Source organism: Salmo trutta, chromosome 2, assembly GCF_901001165.1.
Source record: "Salmo trutta chromosome 2, fSalTru1.1, whole genome shotgun sequence".
Lineage (NCBI taxonomy): Eukaryota > Metazoa > Chordata > Actinopteri > Salmoniformes > Salmonidae > Salmo > Salmo trutta.
In genome coordinates, this window is record NC_042958.1 from 37465107 (window position 1) to 37488691 (window position 23585).

The window sequence follows — 23585 nt, forward strand, 5'->3', positions numbered from 1 at the left end:
TGAGGACATCAACCTTTTTATTTTATTTAACCTTTATTTAACTAGGCAATTTAGTTAAGAACACATTCTTATTTACAATGACTGCCTACCCCGGCCAAACCGGACGATGCTGGGCCAATTGTGCGCCGCCCTACGGGACTCCCAATCACGGCCGGATGTAACGCTGACCTACCAATCAAGTTTTCATTAATCATTCGGTACAGCGCAAGAAAAACATCAGAGTAATCTGAAATGGGGGCATAATTCATATTCCCGTTTACAACATAACATCCATAAACATTTCATCATTAAGACCTCCAGGAAATATTGTTCTGCAATGTAGAAAATAGTCAAAAATAAAGAAAAACCCTTGAATGAGTAGGTGTGTCCAAACTTTTGACTGGTACTTTATATCTCTATCAGTTATCATTTTTGTAACAGAATTTACATTAACTAAAGGTTGCTTAGCGAAAAGGCAACATGCATATCTTACACAGCTGATGGTACCTTATTCCCTATTTAGTACACAATTTTGGACCAGGGTCCTGGTAAAAAAGTAGTATACTATATAGGGAATAAGGTTCCGTTTAGGACACTGACATGTTTTTTTGGGGTGTGGCTGTGGTTGAAATATTTAGTCTCCCTGTCATATTTCAACACAAGCTTAATCATTTATGGTTTGGGGTTACATTGATATGCAACTGACAACTATTGTGTTCTGCCGTAAACGGTAATGGTGTGAACATATGTATACAACCCCCAAGCTTTTCTCATTGTTTTTCTTTTTTCCTTCATTCTGTAAATGTAAAAGAAATCATGAACGATTTTAAAAGCCTATATATATATTAGTACACTCAGACATTACCGGAGTTGAGAAGATTGAGTCCAACCAAGGTCTCATGTGTGCCCCCTCTCTCCTTCATAGTTTTTTCTGTCAGATGAAGATCACCTGGCCACACCTACCACAGACATCCCCTGCCCTGCCCGAGGGCTGGAGGTTGTTCCCCAGTCTGCCGTGAGCACCGACCCTGAAGATGCCACCTCCACGGAGTGAGTACATCTCTCTAAATGCACCCCCATTTTCATGTCCTTATTACCATAATGATGTGATCGGGTGAGAATCTTTGGCAGTTGAAGAGTGTCATCCTCCTTTGTGCCACAACTCAGCAAGGACTGTTTTATAGCACGTAGCCTGATACTGCTCGCTCGGATGCTTTCTCCTTCGCTGATTGGATGGGAGAGGTTTGTTTGTGTGTGTGTGTGTGTCGCCCACTTTACGTTACCATGTCCCAGGCATCCAGGCAGCCTGCAGGGTTCTGATCTAATAGGGCCTGATTCCACCAGCAAGAACAAAGAGCCATATTTCACCTGTCTGACTGTTTCCATAGAGAATTCCGACCCTTCCTACTAACACACCTCTCCTCTCGACCCTCCACCTATGGCATTTAGTCTCAGGACACATTAGTGCTTTGTCTTGTCTGGGATACAGCTTTGTGGGCTCTCCTTTCATCTCCTTTCTCAAGTCTGCTGTAATATCACTCTGTGGACTTCCTCCTACTAATCCTAAAACTGCACACTACACATTGGAAGGTAGAGGTGTCACCCAAGTAAAGTATTCTGACTGCAGAGGGATCTTTGGAATATAGTTGTTTTCTGAAACTAACAGCTTTTTGGAGACTGAATGTTTTTCGGTTTCGGAAGGATCTGCCTGGACTGGTGAATTCTTAGTGGGCGTTTTCAGTCTTTTAGTTTATCGAGAGCAACATTCAGAATTGATTTAATTTGATTAAGTATTTTTCCTTCTCCTGTGAAATGAGCTTTTCTGTATGTTTGATAATGTGCTTGTTCCAAGGAGTGTAGAGGGAGACCGACAAACCATTCTCCTTTTGTATCTTAGAAAATGTGCATTTTGTCATTTACTGGCCCAGTCTCCTAGATGTAAAAGTAGTTATGTTGTGTAGCTCACTCCAGATTCACGTCTAATATTTTGTTGACCTTAAAGTTAACTCTAATTTCTTTCTCTCCTCTCCCAGAAAGCCCTGTCCGGCCTCGTCCAGCAGTGACCCACCAGACCCCACCCCTCTCATCCGCGTGGCCAGCCGCAGCTACGACCTGCAGGAGCGCCGGTGCACCGGCAACATGACTGGCGCCGAGCAGGCTAAGTACGAGCGCATCCCCACAGACGAGAGCGAGGCGCAGACACTGGCCTCCGCCGACCTGGATGGGATCAAAAGTGAGTGTTGAGGAATATTGCCAACCTCAGTCACTTCATGTTCAGCATTTGTTCTCCACTGAAGCAATGTTTTAGTGCTTACTTTAATTCTAGGGGTTGTTTGTATAATTGAATTCAGAGCCAAGATGACATGCGGGTTCTCTCTTTGTTTAGACAGCATGTTATGTTCAAACTTCTTGTACTTGTACATTTTTAAGGGCTGTTTTGTCATTTGGGAGATTTATTCAGAACCCTGAACTAACTTCTCCCTGACCTAAGAATCTAAACTCTCCCTGACCTTCGTGTTCACTCAGGCTACTGTGCCAGATTAACTTTTAAAGATGTCTTTTTACATTTTACTTCTTCAAGTGCTTAATATCTTGCTCTTTGTGTATGTGCGCCTGTTTTGTGTGTGTGCTTGTGTGAAGGGAAGAGTCTTTGGCTCCACTGAAGGTCAGAATGCCCTAAACCGAGAGAAAGAAGGGAACACATTGGGGTACATTAATGTCCTGTGACGTCCCCAGCTCCAGTGGCAACAGGGGTGATTTACGTCAGGGGGTCGACCCCTCAGCGGACAGCGGCAGCTTATCAGAGAGTGTGGCGAACACTGACAAAATAGGAGCGAAGTCCTCTAATTAAATTAGCCTGTTCCCGCTCTAAGCTGAGGCCCCTGGAACCAGGCCCGAGTCAACCCGGTGGCTAATTGAGAAAGCTGCCCCTCTGGTTCACAACCCCTGAGTCATAAGTGCCGATAAAACAATGTGGAAGAGCTAAGTCATCTGGGGGAAAAAAAACATGAGAGGGAAGCTGAATTGCATGGAGATGATTTGATGTAGGTCCAGTGCCAACATGGGGCTACTTGACATAGAGGGTGTGGCCTTTGTCAGGGTCCCTGACTGCATCAGGAGTCTCCTCAGGTGGATCCTCTTTTATCTGCTTCCCAGCACTGCAAAGCAGCCTGGGAAAGTATCTCTGCGGCTGGCCGCTGCTCAATGATCGGAATTATTAGATCACTGTCTCATTTCTCTTTTGTTCAACCCTCCTGTTAGCTCCTCTGCTAGTTAATGCGCTTGGACACTTTCTACCCTAACCAGGTCAGGTGGGGGTCAAGGAATGCTTTTTTTTAGCTCCAGTCCTGGACACGCAAAGACTTGTGCTTGAGATGGGAGAGGTCACGGTTCCTCATTCCCATGCCAGGTTTATGCCAGCACTACGCCCTCCACCAAGCTCCTCTCCTTCAAGAGTGCCAGCCTTGCCCGGGCCAAGTCCCACTCCAGGACTTCCCAAACAACCACACACACGCAACTGGAGTCCGGCACATTGTGAAGCCTCTTAGGCGGACGAACGGTTCCAGTAGACATAGCCCAAAGGTCTGACAAGGTACAGCGACACCTTACAGTGAAACCCAGACAATGAACAAGAGGCTCAAATGACAGAAGATGATACTTCGTTCCTCTCCAGTTTCACTCGCAGAGTTTTCCAAGGACGTACAGGACAACTTGTTCTTCAGGAGAAATGCTGTCATTTTTATACACCCTCAGTTTTAGGTGATGAATTGATGAAGGTGCTCAATGACCAGGGTGTTTCTCAAACAGTGAAGGAGCCCACTGACAAAGGTAAGGTTAGTTCCTACCTCTGACAGGATCATCCACACCCGTTGCCGCCTTCCCTCTGAGATGTATCCAACCAGCTCTCTTTCATCCAGCCTAATTATCCAGACTGTCCTTGGTTTGCGACCAGCCTGGTAACCCAACTAGGGTTTAATAGCGGGAACCAGGTTACTGAGGTTTCCGGCCCAAACCCACTCCCGTTTCTCGCGATAAATAACTGTGAGAAACCGGTAAATTATAATAAATGATTTATATGAACAGCTTGAAGTGAAATAGAACTGTTAAATTATATGTGATGTCCAAATCTGTCTTTACGGCTTCCTCTGCTCTGCTATCTGCATGATCAATCATCAACACTCAGGGTGGGGACAGACAGCGCATCTCATATGGAGTGCAGTTCACAATGCATGTATCATCTCATCAGCAGGTCATTTTTTTTATTGTGACAGGTACATTTGCTGTAGCATAGCCTATGCTACAGTAGTATTAGGACTAATATCTGAATATGCATGTAATTTACACATCTCCGTCTGGCTTTCGGGGGTCACCTTTTATTTTTTTATTAAGATCATATTTAAAAATTGCAACTGCAGAGTTTTAAAATAGGATATCACTCTAATATCGCTCCAGCAGGTATATTGCACTGGTCATCCCCAAAGCCAACACTTCCTTTGGACGCTTTTCCTTAAAGCTCTGCTGCCAATGACTGGAATGAATTGCAAAAATCTCTGAAGCTGGAGTCTTATATCTCCCTCTCTAACTTTAAGCATCAGCTGTCAGAACAGCTTACTAATCACTGTACCTGTACACAGCCCATCTGTAAATAGTATACCCGACTACCTCATCCCCATATTGTTACTTATCCTCTTGCTCTTTTGCACCCCAGTACCTCTACTTGCACATCATCATCTGCACATCTATCACTCCAGTATTCATGCTAAATTGTAATTATTTTCGCCTCTAGGGCCTATTTATTGCCAAGCTCCCTACTCTTCTACATTTGCACACACTGTACATAGATTTTTCAATTATTTCTGTTCTTTACAGTTATTGACTGTACGTTTGTTGACGTGTAACTCTGTTGTTTTTGTCGCACTGCTTTGCTTTATCTTGGCCAGGTCGCAGTTGTAAATGAGAACTTGTTTTCAACTGGCCTACCTGGTTAAATAAAGGTGAAATAAAAAAATACAAATAAGTTGAAATTCACACCTTATTGGATTTTGACCATTGCAGAACCAATTTTATTTTGTGAACTTAAGTTAACAATTTTTATTTAGCAAATAAAGACAAATGGCATGGACAAAATGATTGGCACACCGGAGCTACTACTTGGTTGCACCGCCTTCGGCCAATATAACAGCCAACAAATGAGTTGGATAAAATATAAAAAGTTTTTGGAGTGCATCAGTCCAATAACCTTTTGTCTAATGAAGGTTGTGGATCGTCCATCAGGACAATCCCAAACACACATCAAAGCACCCTGAAATTGTTCAAGAAGAAACACTAGACTGTTCTGGAGTTGCCAACGAAGAGTCCAGATCTGAATCACATTTATAACCTATGGCAAGAGCTGAAAACAGCAGTTGGAGGGCACCCCTCAAACATTGAATAATTAGAGTAGTTTGCTGCTGGAAAGTGAGCCAGATTGCCAGTAGGAAGTTGCAGCAAGCTCATTGATGGCTACAAGAAGAGTTTGTCTGCAGTTAACTTAGCCAAAGGCTCTGTAACCAAGTACTAGCTCTGGGGTGCCAATCATTTCTTACATGCCGTGTCTTTATTTTCAAAATAATGTTGTAAACTTAAGTTTACAAAAATAAAATTTGAATTCGAAATGCAAAAACAGGCAGCTTAGAATTTACGCACAAACAACAGATCCTACCGCTTCTTAGACTTTCTTTCAATGAGAGTGACAGATCTATTACATATTTCTAAGTGAATTTGGTCCGGTCGCCCAAAAAGTGACATATTTTAAGAAAAGTGTAAGTGTGCCAATATATTTGGCCGCAACTGTATATTCTCTGCCTTTGCGAAGTAATATCATAACCCTGGACTTATTCCACATTGTGTTTGAATTTAAAATGAATTAAATAGGTGTTTGTGTTACACCACTGTACCCCACACACAGAATTTGAGCAGTGAATGTCAAACACAGATTCAACCACAAAGTCCAGGGAGGTTTTCCAATGTCTCGCAAAGAAGTGCACATATCTGGAGATTGTTTTGTTGTTTTACTAGACTTTGAATATGCCTTTGAGCATTGTGAAGTTATTAATTACACTTTGGATTGTGTATAAAACAAACCTTTTTGTCCTGAGTGTTATGTTTGGAGCAAATCCAGTACAACACATTACTGAGTACCGCTCTCCATATTTTTGAAAGCGTAGTGGTGGGTGCATCATGTTATCGGTATGCTTGTCATCGTTAAGGACTGGGGAGTTTTTCAGTCAAGGGGTATGTATACTTTCTGAAGGCGCTGTACCAATAGGTGTCCTTTGCGAGGCATTGGGCAACCTCCCTGGTCTTTGTGGTTGAATATGTTTGAAATTCACCGCTCGACTGAGGGACCTTGAAGATGATTGTATGTGTGGGATACTGAGATGAGGTAGTCAGAAAAAAAATCTAACCCAGAAATTCCAGTCCATATGATACAGTACATGTTAACAGTACACACTCAAAGATTAGTGGAGCTTGTTTCATTTATTTACTCAAGACCGCATACATCTATGGGCTTTTGTTTTTCTGTCGTGCGTAATGTACTATGTATTGGATAACAGCACAATAATTTGGCCTTTTTTGGGGATTGGGCTCATAACATTTATTTAATGTAGGCAGCATCAGGCTTGAATTTTCATGTCTCTCAAAACACTAATCAACTCCAGACATTCATATGTAACCGAAAGGTTGCAAGATCGAATCCCCGAGCTGACAAGGTACATATCTCTTGTTCTGCCCCTGAACAAGGCAGTTAACCCACTGTTCCTAGGCCATCATTGAAAATAAGAATTTGTTCTTAACTGACTTGCCTTGTTAAATAAAGGTTAAATATTTAAAAAAATAAGCTGTGTATGGTTTAGAATGACACTTGCGGTTTTGTCGGGAAATATCGGGTTACCTGGGAGAAAATATCTATTTTTTTCTTGGGGTGGAACATTTGTAAAATACCGTGAAAATATTAAACCCTAAACCCAACCCCACAGCAGTGCCAGGTGAACAAAAGCAACGGCCTGTTCTGTTACTGTGGGACTCTGAGATGTGATCTGGTAGCAGGATGGTGGAGGTCATCGCAGAGCCAAGAGCTCAGTGTTGGGCAGACCACTGTCTTGGGAAAAAGCTGCAACACTACAATGATGTTGCAATACTTGATAATGTAATGTTGACACTGTTATATTAGTGTTTGGGATCACAATCACCGCCACACCCTCTCTCACTATTGCTCATTCTGTATCTCTGGCTATGATTTTTCACTCACCTCTCCTCTCCTTAGGCCATCGTTTTGAGGATGTCCCTGGGGTACGGAGACACCTGGTCAGAAAGAGCACCAAAGGCCAAGTGGTCCATGTCGGCAAGGACCACAAGGAGCCCAGCACACGCAGCCAAAAAAAGGACCGGACCCCACATGAGGTGAGCAACGGAAAATACAACCTGTAGTACCCACTCCTTTGCTGATGTTAGGACACATTGTCACATCCCTTGTTTCAGATATGATTGAGTTTTATTCATCAGATGGTTTTCATGGATTTGCTGACGTTTTTGGCAAGGATGGTTTGAAAGTAAATATGGTAAATTGCTTCTTGATCCATATTTAAACAAATAAATAAAACAACAATTTGAACATCAACTGGAAAATCCGCTACAGTGTGGACGGGAGAGTGGGCAGGACACAATTAAAAATTAATGAATGAGTTCTTTTCTTTCACACACCCAATAGAAAGGGGCAGAGAAGAGCTCAGGTAAGGGGACACCGGGTTCTCCCTGAGAGAAGGAGCCATGTTCTATTAACACACACACACAGGTCCCCAGCAGCCAGGTAAACAACAGGTTCCTCTCAGGGTAAAGAGTGTGTGTGTGGGGGGAGATGTAAGGGTCCCCTGCTCTGTGCACGGGTCGGTGTTAGTCGTCAGTGTGTTAAGCCCACACCTCCACCCTCTCGCTCCTTCCAGTCGTTACCGCCAGTGGTTCTGTAACTTATCATTCTGCCTCCCGGCCAGACGGCATGGTCATACTGGACTACTTCGGCCAAATGGCCCGGCCCCAGAAGGTGAGGCGGCTTAGTCGGCCAAATACATGTTCCAGGAGTGTGTGCATGTAGCAACGTGTCTTCACATGAGAGTAGGTGCAGTATGGTTACTCGATAATCATTAGTTGTGTTGTTGGCTTGGTACTGAAACAGGTAATGGTTGGTTGGGTATCACTAACTCACGAGCATGGAGTTAGATTGGTTTCTCTTTAACCAGATGTGAAGTGATTAGGGTGTAATACTGTGTTTCTACTGATGATAATATCTACTGTATTTATACTGTATTTTTACTCATCATCGTTTGATGTGTGAGGGGAAAAAAACGAATTTAAACAGAGCATCTGAGCTTATGAAAAATGGTTTTCACTGAAACGTCACATTCGCTTGTTGCTTAGGCTATTTGCCACTGCATATATTTGAGAAGTGTATTGGCATTGTGGATAATTTCATTGCATATTTGTTCTTAATATAACCGAGTAACACTGGTGAGTGTGTTTCTGTTTGACGTCAACATGCAGCGCAGACCTGGGTACAAGTACTATTTAAAATCTTTCAAATACTTTGAGTGTTTGATGTCAAATGGACGGGTTTTGGAACTATTCTATTGGTCCATTTAAGCCAGGCAAGCTCAATCAAGCACAGATGATCATGTATTTTAAATGATTTCAAATAACATTTGAATCCAGTTCTGATGCACCTTACAGTTGAAGTCGGAAGTTTACATACACTTAGGTTGGAGTCATTAAAACTCATTTTTCAACCACTCCACACATTTCTTGTTAACAAACTATAGTTTTTGCAAGTAGGTTAGGACATCTACTTTGTGCATGACGCAAGTAATTTTTCCAACAATTGTTTACAGACAGATTATTTCACTTATAACTCACTCTATCACAATTCCAGTGGGTCAGAAGTTTACATACACTAAGTTGACTGTGCCTTTAAACAGCTTGGAAAATTCCAGAAAATGATGTTATGGCTTTAGAAGCTTCTGATAGGCTAATTGACATAATTTGAGTCAATTGGAGGTGTACCTGTGGATGTATTTCAAGGCCTACCTTCAAACTCGGTGCCTCTTTGCTTGACATCATGGGAAAATCAAAAGAAATCAGCCAAGACCTCAATTTATTTTTTAGACCTCCACAAGTCTGGTTCATCCTTGGGAGCAATTTCCAAATGCCTGAAGGTACCACGTTCATCTGCACAAACAATAGTACGCAAATATAAACACCATGGGACCAGGCAGCTGTCATACCGCTCAGGAAGGAGACGCGTTCTGTCTCCTAGAGATGAACGTACTTCGGTGCGAAAAGTTCAAATCAATCCCAGAACAACAGCAAAGGACCTTGTGAAGATGCTGGAGGAAACAGGTACAAAAGTATCTATATCCACAGTAAAACGAGTCCTATATCAACATAACCTGAAAGGCCGCTCAGCAAGGAAGAAGCCACTGCTCCAAAACCGCCATTAAAAAAACCAGACTACGGTTTGCAACTGCACATGGGGACAAAGATCGTACAAAAATAGAACTGTTTGGCCATAATGATCATCGTTATGTTTGGAGGAAAAAGGGGGAGGCTTGCAAGCCGAAGAAAACCATCCCAACCGTGAAGCACAGGGGTGGCAGCATCATGTTGTGGGGGTGCTTTGCTGCAGGAGTGACTGGTGCACTTCACAAAATAGATAGCATCATGAGGAAGCAAAATTATGTGGATATATTGAAGCAGCATCTCAACACATCAGTCAGGAAGTTAAAGCTTGGTTGCAAATGGGTCTTCCAAGTGGACAATGACCCCAAGCATACTTCCAAAGTTGTGGCAAAATGGCTTAAGGACAAAGTCAAGGTATTCAAGTGGCCATCACAAAGCCCTGACCTCAATCCTATAGAAAATTTGTGGGCAGAACTGAAAAAGTGTGTGCGAGCAAGGAGGCCTACAAACCTGACTCAGTTACACCAGCTCTGTCAGGAGGAATGGGCCAAAATTCACCCAACTTATTGTGGGAGGCTTGTGAAAGGCTACCTAAAACGTTTGACCCAAGTTAAACAATTTAAAGGCAATGCTACCAAATACTAATTGAGTGTATGTAAACGCCTGACCCACTGGGATTGTGATGAAAGAAATAAAAGCTGAAATAAATAATTATTATTCTGACATTTCACATTCTTAAAATAAAGTGGTGATCCTAACTGACCTAAGACAGGGAATTTTTACTAGGATTAAATGTTAGGAATTGTGAAAAACTGAGTTTAAATGTATTTGGCTAAGGTGTATGTCAACTTCCGACTTCAACTTTAGTTCTCTGGATGCGTTTTCCCATTCTTAGAATACTTTTTGACTGTCTTTACAGAAACAGCATGAGCCTTGGAAGAGCTAGCGTTAATTCTAAAACAACATTTGGAGAAGAATTAAATCCGAAGCAGATGCAGCCACATTAAGCATACTGAAAACAATTTTCCCTGATAGTTCAGCTATTCAGATCCTCACTGAATCTAATCCGATTGGCTCAATGGTAACTTGGTTGGAAGGAGATGCTGGTTTGAACATTTACGATTCAGACTCCTGGATGTCCATGGGCATACACTGAAAATGCTAATATCAAGAATATTGACTTGCATTGGTTTTTGGACAAACATGATTGAAAAGTTAGTAATTGGAGAAAGTGGCCACTGGCCAGGTAAAAAAACTAAAGCATGGATTGCTCTCTTATCTTGTCCATAGAGTGATTATGAGGGTGAAGAAACCAATATCATTTTGTTATTTGGGTGAACTATCCCTTTGAATTCAGCCTGTCTCCCCTTCAGGTGTTTGTGGAGCTGAACGAGCTTATCATGGATAAGAACCAGGAGATGCAGTGGCGGGAGACGGCCCGTTGGATCAAGTTTGAGGAGGACGTGGAGGAGGAGACGGACCGCTGGGGCAAACCCCACGTGGCCTCGCTCTCCTTCCGCAGCCTGCTGGAGCTCCGCAAGACCATCTCCCATGGTAGGAGAGAGAGAGAAGAGACAGAGGGAGCGATTGTGTGTGTTTAGAGAGAGAGGACTGTGTGCAGTGTTTCCCCTATATGAATTGTTGCCGCCACCCCTAAATATATACAGTACCAGTCAAAAGTTTGGACACACCTACTCATTAAGGGTTTTTCTTAATTTTTGACTATTTTCTATATTGTAGAATATTAGTGAAGACATCAAAACTATGAAATAACACATAGGGAATCATGTAGTAACCAAAAGTGTGAAACAATTCTAAATATATTTAATATTTTAGATTCTTCAAAGCAGCCACCCTTTACTTTGCTTTGACAGCTTTGCACACTCTTGGCATTCTCTCAACCAGCTTCACCTGGAATGCTTTCCAAACAGTCTTGAAGGAGTTCCCACATATGCTGAGCACTTGTTGGCTGCTTTTCCTTCGCTCTGCGGTCCAACTCCCACCTCCATGCTCACGGTGGGAACCACACATGCAGAGATTATCACCAAATCTCAAATTTGGGCTCCAGACCAAAGGACAAATTTACACCGTTCTAATGTCCATTGCTCGTGTTTCTTGGCCCAAGCAAGTCTCTTCTACATATTGGTGTCCTTTTAGTAGTGGTTTCTTTGCAGCAATTCGACCATGAAGGCCTGATGCATGCAGTCTCCTTTGAGCAGTTGATGTTGAGATGTCTGTTACTTGGACTCTGAAGCATTTATTTGGGCTGCAATTTCTGAGTCTGGTAACTCAAATGAACTTATCCTCTGCAGCAGAGGTAAGTCTGGGTCTTCCTTTCCTGTGGCGGTCCTCGTGAGAGCCAGTTTCATCTTAGTGCTCGATGGTTTTTGCAACTGCACTAGAAGAAACTTTCAAAGTTCTTGACATTTTCCACATTGCCTGGCCTTCATGTCTTAAAGTAATGATGGTCTGTCGTTTCTGTTTGCTTATTTGAGCTGTTCTTGCCATAATAAGGATTTGGTCTTTTAGCAAATAGGGCTACCTTCTGTATGCCGGCTATACCTTGTCACAACACAACTCATTGGCTCAAACGCATTAAGAACGAAATAAATTCCAATTAACTTTTAACAAGGCACACCTGTTAATTGAAATACATTCCAGGTGACTACCTCCTGAAGCTGGTTGAGAGAATGCCAAGAGTGTACAAAGCTGTCATCAAGGCAAAGGGTGGCTACTTTGAAGAATCTCAAATATAAAATGTATTTTGATTTGTTTCACACTTTTTTTGGTTACTACACGATTCCACGTGTTATTTCATAGTTTTGATGTCTTCACTATTATTCTACTATATAAAACATAGTAAAATAAGGAAAAACCCTTGAATGAGTAGGTCTGTCCAATCTTTTGACTAGTACTAGTATGTATGTTGACTCCAATGCTTCCCACAACTGTGCCAAGATGGCTGGATGTCCTTTGGGTGCTGGACTATTCTTAATACAGGAAACTGTTGAGCGTAAAAAACACAGCAGCGTTGCAGTTCTTGACACACTCAAACCTACTACCATACCCCGTTCAAAGGCACTTAAATATTTTGTCTTTCCCATTCACCTATGAATGGCACACATGCACAATCCATATCTCAATTGTCTCAAGGCTTAGAAATCCTTCTTTAACCTGTCTCCTCCCCTTCATCTACACTGATTGATTGAAGTGGATTTAACAAGTGACATCAATAAGGGATCATAGCTTTCACCTGGATTTACCTGGCCAATCTGTAATGTTTTGTAAACTCAGTGTATTTTTGGGGGCGAGACAAAGTATTGAAGTGCCTTTGAACGGGGTATGGTAGTAGGTGCTAAGTGCACCGGTTTGTGTCAAGAACTGCAACGCTGCTGGGTTTTTCATGCTCAACAGTTTCCTGTGTGTGTATCAATGGTCCACCACCCAAAGAACATCCATCCAACTTCACACAACTGTGGGAAGCATTGGCGTCAACATGGGCCAGCATACTTGTGGAATATTTCAAGACCTTGTAGAGTTCATATCCCGATGAGTTGAGGATGTTCTGAGGGTAAAATGGGGGGCGGTGCAATTTAATAGGAAGCTGTTCTTAATGTTTTGAACACTGTGTACATGCGTGTGTGTACGTCTGTGAGTGTGTCTGTGTGTGCCCACCCTGCTGTGACCTCAGTGTCATGTGTGCCCTCTGCCACCAGGGGCGGTGTTGTTGGACCTGGACCAGAAGACCTTGCCTGGCATCGCCCACCAGGTGGTAGAGCAGATGATCATCTCAGACCAGATCAAGGCTGAGGACCGTGCAAACGTGCTCCGAGCCCTGCTGCTCAAACACAGGTACACCACCATCACTACACCTAAACACCAACCAGGACAGCTCAGTGGAAAATACATCTTGAGTATCTAGTAACCTAAGTATGGAAGTACGGAATACTAGTGTAAATTAAGTGTGTGGACACTTTAAACTCTGGATATTGTTTTTCAACAGGAGAAGTTTAAAAAAAACTAGTTGGAGTTCGTCTAACATTTTGATCTCATAGATGAAATAGCATTATTAGTTCAGCATGTCAATTCACACAATGTTAAATTTGCTATGTCTCTGCCTGGTCCCGCCGCCTGCTTGCTTGATGGCGTGCGAGAGGGCAAGGTGCGACATATGTATCTCCTGCTCAACCTCTGTGTGCCTTTACCTCCCTCGCCCTGCAGTCACCCAAGCGATGAGAAGGAGCACAGCCACAACCCCTTCCCCAGGAACATCTCGGCGGCCAGCCTGGGCAACCTGCTGCCCCAGCAACACAGCTCCAACCACATCCACCATCCAGAGCCCTCCGTCACAGACCCCCTCATGGGCTCGGCCAGCACAGGGGAGCAGGAGACACGCATCGACATGGACAAGAACGACCTGCAGGTAGCTACAGTATAGTGTTGATTATATGTAAGGAGTAAATGCTGACATTTATTTTTCCAAGGTAATGTACAGAACTGAGGCATTTATCCCGCGTATACCACAGTTGGCAAAAAAAAAACAATACTAAAGCGCACATTTACCAGTAAAAAAAAGAAAATAATAACTTGATATTTTCATTTTTAATGTACTCTTTTGGTTGCTAGAGAAGGGACCCAGTCGTTTGGTTGATATTTATGGACACAACCCAGTTGTTCGTTCTATATGTTCAGTTGCCATACACGCTGGCAACGTTCTTGTCCCTTGCTTGCTAGCTACCCAACTAGCTACAGCTAACAGAGTCACAACCTCTGCAGCCAGAATAACAGCATTTGTTTAAGCTGTTTTCTATTGACATTCATTTGGATACATCCATAATATTTCTGCAAAAACAAATCAATACTAGCTAGCTAAGTGTTTTCCTCGTTGGACCTGCGTTTACAATGTATCCATTGTGTGGTTGTTGTGTGGTTGTTGGTTTAGCTTTCTGTAACTTTGTAACAAGTGTGGTCTGCATCTTTGGGTGCATATTTCATCATGTTTGCAAGGTGTCCCGATTTAGCTTTTCCAACTGTCCCGTTATTTGGTTTTAATGTCCATTTTAGAATGCCCTTCTAGCCAATCAGAAACAAGTATTCAACAGTGCTGTGTATAAGTAGTGAGGAATGTATTAGGCAGATTATTCTACTGCTAACGAGTGTAGGTAAGTGTGTGTATGTGCAACTTGTGTACACAGGGATATTGAACTATCATGTAAAAAGTATCTTCAGTGGATAATTTTTTGTGGAGGGGGCAGTCTGTCCCATTGAGTTACCAAGGCCTGGGTTAAGTCTGTCCTGATTGGTATTGCAGCAGAAGGAGTCTACTCCAAATATCGGCATACACAGGTCGAAGTCCAAGCATGAGCTCAAGCTGCTGGAGAAGATTCCAGAGAATGCTGAGGCCACTGTTGTCCTTGTGGGTGAGTGGTCTTTTTTAACTAATCTAAGCACCAGAAGTACCAGAAAGCATCTCCTGTTACCTTTTTTAAATAACCTACTACCATCACCACCACCTCTTCTTCTTTTTCAGGTACTTATATTTGTCCTATTTCACACATTATTAAATGTTCTTTTTGTTTTTTTGCATATCCCAACTCTCCCTGATACACACTCGGAGAGTGGGGTCACGGCCAGGGTCGAATAACATCTGAAACAGTAGTCTAATATCAAGCATTCCCACTCTGTACAGTGTAACAGCATGCCCTGTAACCCTCTGTCCCCCCTTCCTCTCCTTCAGGCAGTGTGGACTTCCTGGAGCAGCCCACCATGGCCTTTGTGCGGCTGCAGGAGGCGGAGGAGCTAGACTCTGTCCTGGAGGTCCCAGTGCCAGTCAGGTTCATCTTCGTCCTGCTGGGACCCCCCAGCACCAACATGGACTATCACCAAATCGGACGCTCCATCTCCACACTCATGTCTGACAAGGTCAGTGCGCTGTACTGTGGAGGCGAGAGTAGAGCAAGGGTCAATTGATGGAAGTTTAGTGGAACATCTGTGGGCTGAGTTTCCTGGCCACAGATTAAGCCCAGTCCTGGAGTGAAAAGCACTTTCAATAAGAATCTGCATTGAAAATGCTTTTTATTCCAGGACTAGGAAACCGTCCCGATATGTTATTGTTACTATGGTCTTAACCATAGTATGTAGTATTTTATTTCGCACACAACTCTGAATGCGCAAAAGAAAATCCACACACGGAGTGAACCTGTTTGGTTCTTGATCAGTGGCTATGAAGGCTCACATACTGTAGGACAAAGAGTATAACTCAAGTGTTTTTCCTGTTCTCCCCCGCAGCACTTCCATGAGTCGGCCTATCTGGCGGACGACCGCCAGGACCTGCTCAACGCCATCAACGGCTTCCTGGACTGCAGCATCGTGCTGCCCCCCTCCGAGATGGGCGGTGAGGAGCTGCTACGCTCCGTGGCACGCTTCCAGAAGGAGATGCTTCGCAAGCGGGAGGAGCAAGGAGCCCTGCTGGCCAAGGAGCCCAAGAGCCAGAAGGAAAAAGGTGGGGGAATCCTGCAATTTTGTTCAGAGAAATTATGTCCTAGCAACTTTCCTATCTTCTCAGACCGTTACATGGAGCCAGATGATATTTTAAAAGTTTCCTTTTTTTTTTGATGCAAAAAAGATTCCAAAGAAACGTCACTTTTCTAGTCCAGTATTTGAAATCGGTCTATGTCTATGTATTCCAGAGGCCCTCCTCTCGCCCGGGAAGCCGGGAGACGACCCCCTGCAGCGTACTGGACGCCCCTTCGGAGGCTTAATCCGAGACGTGAAGCGCCGCTACCCGAAGTACGTGAGTGACTTCAAGGACGCGCTGAACGCCCAGTGCGCTGCGGCCGTCATCTTCATCTACTTCGCTGCCCTCTCCCCCGCCATAACCTTCGGAGGCCTCCTGGGTGAGTCCCAGTGGTTAAATGCAGCCAGCTAGCAAATTCTGGTACATTTACAGAAATGTCCCTGTGTAAGTTAATAAAGTGACGTAAAGAATGGGGAACAATGAACAAGAGGCAAAAATAACCACAACTACCCATCTACCCCTATCAACACACAACCAGACACTTAGCATGTATTTAAAGTAGGCATTGGAGCTATATTGAATATGTACTGAGAATGTAATTCGTAGCTTTTTAAAAAACATTCTTAGGTCATTCTCTGAATGTTGCCTGTGCAGGTTCTTGACTGTGTGCCTTGTGGTAGGTGAGAAGACTGAGGGTCTGATCGGTGTGTCTGAGCTGATCGTGGCCACAGCGGTGCAGGGTGTTCTCTTCTGCCTCCTGGGGGCCCAGCCGCTCCTGGTGGTGGGCTTCTCCGGACCACTGCTCGTCTTTGAAGAGGCCTTCTACTCGGTAAATTACCTCAAACTGAGATGTGAGATTACATTATTGACTACCGCATAAGAGTAGGGTTGGGCGATATGGCCAAAATATCATATGGTATTTTTCAATTTTTGACGATATGAATTTTTATGTTTTTGGTTAATAAAAGTTTGCTTTATGAGTAGCGCGTCACCCTAGGGTGGCAACACATATTCTAAACTATTTCAATGGGTCTTTCTCCATTCTGATTGTTTTGTACTGTTCAATTCAACTTGAACCTAAAGAGAATTCCTGCATTTCCATCAATGTTTATTATAATTCTGTAGTTAGAATATAAATAATAGTGGGCACTTTGAATACAGTGTTGTTTGACATGACAACAAATGAAAATGCCCTGAACGAGTTATTGTGACAGGGTAGGAACCAAAGTGATGTTCTGTGTTTCCTAGGGGGACCCTATAATCTTTGGCTACATTAAATCTTTATTCATATAGCCAACATATTCATGCTTCGCCTATTCCTCTTTGATTTAGAAGATACTGTTGCACAAACAACATGCTGATTTTGCCTCCACCAGCACCGGTATCAGGCTGTATTAGCTAGCTACGTTTGCTCTGACTCAGTACTTTTATTAGCTAGCCAGCTAACTATTGATTAGCATTAGTGGCTAACACAATTTAGCTTAACTTGCAGACGTAAGAAACACAAACTAATATTATAATTATAGAAGCTTGTGGATTTATATTTAGATCAAAGTGGAAACAACATTGTTGCATGTGCTGCATTGACCATGCAGACTGAACGAAAGTCTCGTGGTCAAGCAACAACAAACTCGCTCCTTGAGTGACGGGGTGGGACGAGGTCTGTGGAAAGCAGCATGAAGAAAGAGAGAGAGATTTAACTCAAGTAGCGGAGTAAACTATAAAAATGGATGTTACACACCGCGTATCACGTTTACCAAACCAAACATTTAAATACCGTTATAGAAGGTAAAGTTAAAACCCAAACCGGTCCGTGCATAAATACCGGTATATAGTAAAATACGGTATACCGCCCAGCCCTACATAAGACTCCCTTTTGTATTTTCCTGCTGTTGATGTTGACCTGTATGTGTGGCCACATGTCACTCTTCCATCAGTGTCAGAACTCGATACTCAGTTCTGTCTTAATTGCTTCCTTACCTGCCTCTCTCTCTCTCTCTCTCTCTCTCTCTCTCTCTCTCTCTCTCTCTCTCTCTCTCTCTCTCTCTGTCTCTGTCTCTGTCTCTGTCTGTGTGTGTCCATAGTTCTGTAAGGGGAATGGGATAGAGTACCTGACGGGTCGGGTGTGGATCGGCTTCTGGCTCATCGTTATCGTGGTGACGACAGTGGCCTTGGAAGGTAGCTTCCTGGTCCGCTTTGTCTCACGCTTCACCCAGGAGATCTTCTCCTTCCTCATCTCGCTCATCTTCATCTTCGAGACCTTCTCCAAGATAGGCAAGGTACTGTACACTTGACGCTCAGTTAACTGTAGTATGGAAATTGATAGAAACTATTTAGTGTCCTTGTAAGTGCTAAAAGCACTTTACGTTGTAGAGAGGGGATCCAATCTGACTACTGATAATAAATGGAACTGACTTTAGATTGGACTGTTCTCAAAACATGGGGTCAAAATGAGTATGTTTTCCTAACGGGTACACTCTTAAGAAAATCTTTTGTGGTTGAGTGGCCCTGATCCGAGAACAAAGTGAAAGGGACAGACAGCCCGACTTTTATCTGGGCTTATGATTTCAGGAATGTTACTATTTTTAGACCTCTGCGAACACAAGACTTTCAAGGGATTATTTGTGTCTGGATTAATCTGTTTGCTGGGACCTTACAGGTATGTCAGTTTTAATCCCTCTGAAGCTGTGTTGAAGTGGTGTGTGTGTGTGTGTGTGTGTGTGTGTGTGTGTGTGTGTGTGTGTGAAGTGGTGCTTTATTGTGAACCCTTTTTTTCCTGTGTTGCTGGGCAGATTTTCATGGAGCACCCACTGCAGCGCTGTTACCTTGACAACAGCACTGCGGAGAACGCCACGATGGAGAACAGTACCGCGGAGCTATTGCTTGGCAACGGCACTATTTCGGTGGTGTCGGTGAAAGTCCTAGGGGAACCCAACACGGCACTGCTCTCCCTGGTACTCATGTCTGGAACCTTCTTCATTGCATTCTACCTGCGCAAGTTCAAAAACAGTGCCTTCTTCCCTGGCAAGGTAGGACACTGATACACTTTATGAGGTGAAGAGGCGCATTCATTCTCACCCTAAGCACAATAGGGTTATCAGGGTGTATTTCAAGTCATTAGAAATTTAAAGGGATATGTCAGGATTTTGGCAATGAGGCCCTTTATCTACTTCAACAGAGTCAGAAGAGCTCGTGGATAACGTTTTTATGTCTGTGTCCAGTATGAAGGAATTTTAGAGGTAGTTTCGCGAACCAATGTAACTAGCCTCATTTCTAAAATCCCGAAGTATCCCTTTAGAATCACAGATCTTCACTCCCCAGTGTCCCATCATAGGCTGTGTGTTATGCATTGCCTACACCTAACTATTTTGTGTTGTTCAGCTCCGTAGGATTATTGGAGATTTCGGGGTCCCCATAGCCATCCTCATCATGGTTCTAGTGGACTACAGTATACGTGACACTTACACACAGGTGAGTAGTACTGCAATGAAAATAATTCCAAAGCCCTTTATTAGTTTGTTCATTGTATTGTCTAGATTAATAAGCTTAACTACTGTCTTACTGAGAAATGATATACAACTAGTTACTTTGAAGACATAATAGTGCATGTTATGTCATCACCCTCTAAAACGCATCACTTTCCTTATCCCTGACCTTGTGTAGAAACTGAGCGTGCCCAGTGGCTTCTCTGTGACCAGTCCTGAGAAGCGTGGCTGGGTGATCAACCCCCTAGGCATGTACACCCCGTTCCCCATCTGGATGATGTTTGGCAGTGTGCTGCCCGCCCTGCTGGTCTTCATCCTCATCTTCATGGAGACACAGATCACCACGTGAGACACACTATCACACTACATTACCCAGCACCCCTGTGTTCCATCATGAGCTCCCCCTTAGTAGCAAAATGAATCGTGTGAATGGATAGTATACAAACTGCAGGAAATCATCATATGATGGTATGTTTTTATCCTGGCAAGTTGATTTACTCATTCTCAACTTCTCATCTGCCTTTCTTTCTTCCATTCCTCTCTTACTACCCCTCTTCCTCCCTGACTCAGTCTGATAGTGAGTAAAAAGGAGCGGATGCTGGTGAAGGGTTCTGGCTTCCACCTGGACCTGCTGGTGATCGTAGTGCTGGGCGGCACCTCTGCCCTGTTCGGCCTGCCCTGGATGGCAGCCGCCACTGTGCGCTCCGTAACGCACGCCAACGCCCTCACCGTCATGAGTAAGGCGGTCGCCCCTGGCGACAAGCCCCGCATCCAGGAGGTCAAGGAGCAGCGGGTTACAGGGTTGCTGGTGGCCATCTTAGTAGGTGAGTGTCTATTGGATAGATGTCGAATAAACTAGACTGGAAGATGTTTGGTGCTTCTCAAAAGTTTAACGTAGCTTCCTCCACTTGACTCCTTCCCTTCTTCTGCAGTGATCTGAAGACGCAGGATAAAAACAAAACATATAAGCGAAATATCTGACTTTGCTTACGGGGACTTTGCTTTCACCTGTGTAGTTATTTCACGTCAGACTACTAGAAGAGGAAACTAGTAGATAGAGTATTGAGACGCAGTCATGTTTGCAGTAATATCTCTTAACTCTTCCTCCCTCGTCTTCCAGGCCTTTCCATTGTGATCGGAGACCTGCTGCGTCAGATCCCCATCGCTGTGCTGTTTGGCATCTTCCTCTACATGGGCGTGATGTCACTCAATGGAATCCAGTTCACCGAGCGCCTAATGTTACTGCTGATGCCCCCCAAGTACCACCCTGACCACACCTACGTCCGCAAGGTGACCACAGCTCAGAGTCACAGAGAGTAAACAGAGCAGTGGCTCTGGTTCCCTAAACCTTTTTGGTCCTAATCCGTCGAATAGCTAGCTTGGTCCCAGATCAGTTTGTGCTCTAATGAAAACTCCTATGGTCAAAAATTACAGTAGGAGTTGTCAAAACAGCACAAACAGATATGGGACAAGGCTATCAAATAGAGCCTTTCCTATATAATCCACTATATCAGGGATGAGCAACTTTGATGGGGGTGGGGGCCACAAAAAAATCTGAATTTATCATGAGACGCAGTGGCTTGTGGGTCTGCATACCCAGACATGCAATCAGAGCAAGCCCTGGCCGAAATGTTTTTGGGGGGCCCACCACCTTGCAAACAAACATTTTTAGCTACCCCCCTTAACAGCAGAGGGGGGGGGGGATTACTTTTCAGAGTTCATTTCATGCAATTCTACACATTTTGCCATAGGGTGGAGAGATATTTGACATTTTTAAGCTTATTTCCTGCAATTCTACACATTTTGCCCTGATTTAAGCCATGTTAATACGATATCTGAGTGAGAGTAAATTACAAAATCAATGGGGCCCCCCCTGGCGGTTAGGGCCACTGAGCAAATGCCCGATTTGGTAAATAAACCATGATTACTACAAGTTTAGAAAGCTGGCTAGGCTAACTTACCAATAAAAAATTGCTGATATGGGCTAAATGACTGACTGTAAGTGACTGACGTAAGATTATTATTATACATTTTTGGGGAAATTGATCCATGGGCCTACAAAAGGGGGGCCATCACCAGTTGCCCATCCCTGCACTATATAAACCCATAGAGGCTATTTCCCTCAAGTGCATACCAGAGTTTGTATACATACAAACATTGGGAACACCTGCTCTTTCTATGACATAGACTGACCAGGTGAAAGCTATGAGGGGAGGAGACGGGTTAAAGAAAGATTTTTAAGCCTTGAGACAATTGAGACATGGATTGAGGGTGAATGGGCAAGACAAGTATTTAAATGCCTTTGAACGGGGTATGGTAGTAGGTGCCAGGCGCACCGGTTTGAGTGTGTCAAGAACTGCAACGCTACTGGGTTTTTCACACTTAACAGTTTCCCGTGTTTATCAAGAATGGTCCACCATCCAAAGGACATCCAGCCAACTTTACTCAACTGTGGGAAGCATCGGAGTCAACATGGGCCAGCATCCCTTCGGAATGCTTTCGATACCTTGTAGAGTCTAAGCCCCAACGAATTGAGGCTGTTCTGAGGGCAAAAGGGGGTGCAACTCAATATTAGGAAGGTGTTCCAACTGTTTTGTACACTCAGTATATGTGCTATACCGTATTACATACTCATGATTTTCATTGTCCCCTTTCGTGTGTGTTACGGTAATCCACTTTATTAACTGATAGTAACTGTGTCCCCCAGGTGAAAACGCTGCGGATGCACCTGTACACGGTGATCCAGCTGGTGTGTCTGGCGGCGCTGTGGGCCGTCATGTCAACCGTGGCCTCTCTGGCTTTCCCTTTCGTCCTCATCCTCACTGTCCCCGTCAAGATGTTCCTGTTGTCGCGCATCTTCACCGCCCGCGAGATGCAGTGTGTAAGTTGGCCCATACACTAGCTTTAGGGCCTTTCACTAGGATTCACCCTATGAGCCCTGGTCAAAAGTAGTGCAGGGAATACGGTGCCATTTGAGATGTATCCCCTTTCTCTACTCCGAGGATGTTTCAGGAGAGGTCCTTATGGCACATTAGTTGTAATACTTATGGAGTTTATTCTTAAAGGAGAAGTTGTTTTTTTACAACGAAATCTCTATTTTGATGTAAATGGCATGTTATAGAAGGGTCCAGACACCTTTTTTCTGATTTCACCAAACAGCTATGGGGTTCCTGAAAAAACATGAACAAAGGTTCCAAAAACACCCAAATACGTCCTTTTAGAAACGGCAAAGCTGTCAGTATAGTGATGCAGTTCTTTTAGATGTGCACATGTCATTCCTAACTTTATCCGCAACGTTATATTCCCTTTTGTGCGACTTGAGACGTTTCCCTTATCCAGCTGTTCGGTTCTCCGCGTAGCCTGCTGCTACAGGTAACTGCCAAAATCAAGGGAACACCAACATAGTAGTGTCTTAGTAGGGCGTTGGGCCGCCACGAGCTGCCAGAACAAGTTCAATGCGCTTTGGCATAGATTCTACAAGTGTCTGGAACTTCCTGTGTGGAAGCACATGCTTTTAATATACACTGCTCAAAAAAATAAAGGGAACACTAAAATAACACATCCTAGATCTGAATGACTGAAATAATCTTATTAAATACGTTTTTCTTTACATAGTTGAATGAGTCACACTCAAAATTAAAGTGGAAAACCACACTACAGGCTGATCCAACTTTGATGTAATGTCCTTAAAACAAGTCAAAATGAGGCTCAGTAGTGTGTGTGGCCTCCACGTGCCTGTATGACCTCCCTACAACGCCTGGGCATGCTCCTGATGAGGTGGCGGATGGTTTCCTGAGGGATCTCCTCCCAGACCTGGACTAAAGCATCCGCCAACTCCTGGACAGTCTGGTGCAACGTGGCGTTGGTGGATGGAGCGAGACATGATGTCCCAGATGTGCTCAATTGGATTCAGGTCTGGGGAATGGGTGGGCCAGTCCATAGCATCAATGCCTTCCTCTTGCAGGAACTGCTGACACACTCCAGCCACATGAGGTCTAGCATTGTCTTGCATTAGGAGGAACCCAGGGCCAACCGCACCAGGGCCAACCGCATATGGTCTCACAAGGGGTCTGAGGATCTCATCTCGGTACCTAATGGCAGTCAGGCTACCTCTG

The 23585-nt window shown here is 43.9% G+C and overlaps 1 protein-coding gene across 6 annotated transcripts in view; it reads left to right on the top strand.

Annotated features, from left to right (window-relative positions):
- Positions 1–23585, top strand: part of LOC115154822 (anion exchange protein 2) — a 116361-nt gene that overhangs the window by 87480 nt on the left and 5296 nt on the right. For all 6 annotated transcript variants that reach the window (XM_029701467.1, XM_029701456.1, XM_029701476.1 and 3 more), the window contains 18 exons: positions 905–1029; positions 2013–2212; positions 7286–7422; positions 10842–11022; positions 13185–13320; positions 13690–13891; positions 14780–14888; positions 15206–15390; positions 15757–15970; positions 16158–16364; positions 16666–16814; positions 18070–18264; positions 18778–19014; positions 19367–19456; positions 19649–19815; positions 20041–20294; positions 20591–20760; positions 22178–22351. In XM_029701467.1, coding sequence (XP_029557327.1) covers positions 905–1029; positions 2013–2212; positions 7286–7422; positions 10842–11022; positions 13185–13320; positions 13690–13891; positions 14780–14888; positions 15206–15390; positions 15757–15970; positions 16158–16364; positions 16666–16814; positions 18070–18264; positions 18778–19014; positions 19367–19456; positions 19649–19815; positions 20041–20294; positions 20591–20760; positions 22178–22351 — 3132 coding nt within the window. The remainder of the gene's footprint in view (positions 1–904; positions 1030–2012; positions 2213–7285; positions 7423–10841; positions 11023–13184; positions 13321–13689; positions 13892–14779; positions 14889–15205; positions 15391–15756; positions 15971–16157; positions 16365–16665; positions 16815–18069; positions 18265–18777; positions 19015–19366; positions 19457–19648; positions 19816–20040; positions 20295–20590; positions 20761–22177; positions 22352–23585) is intronic.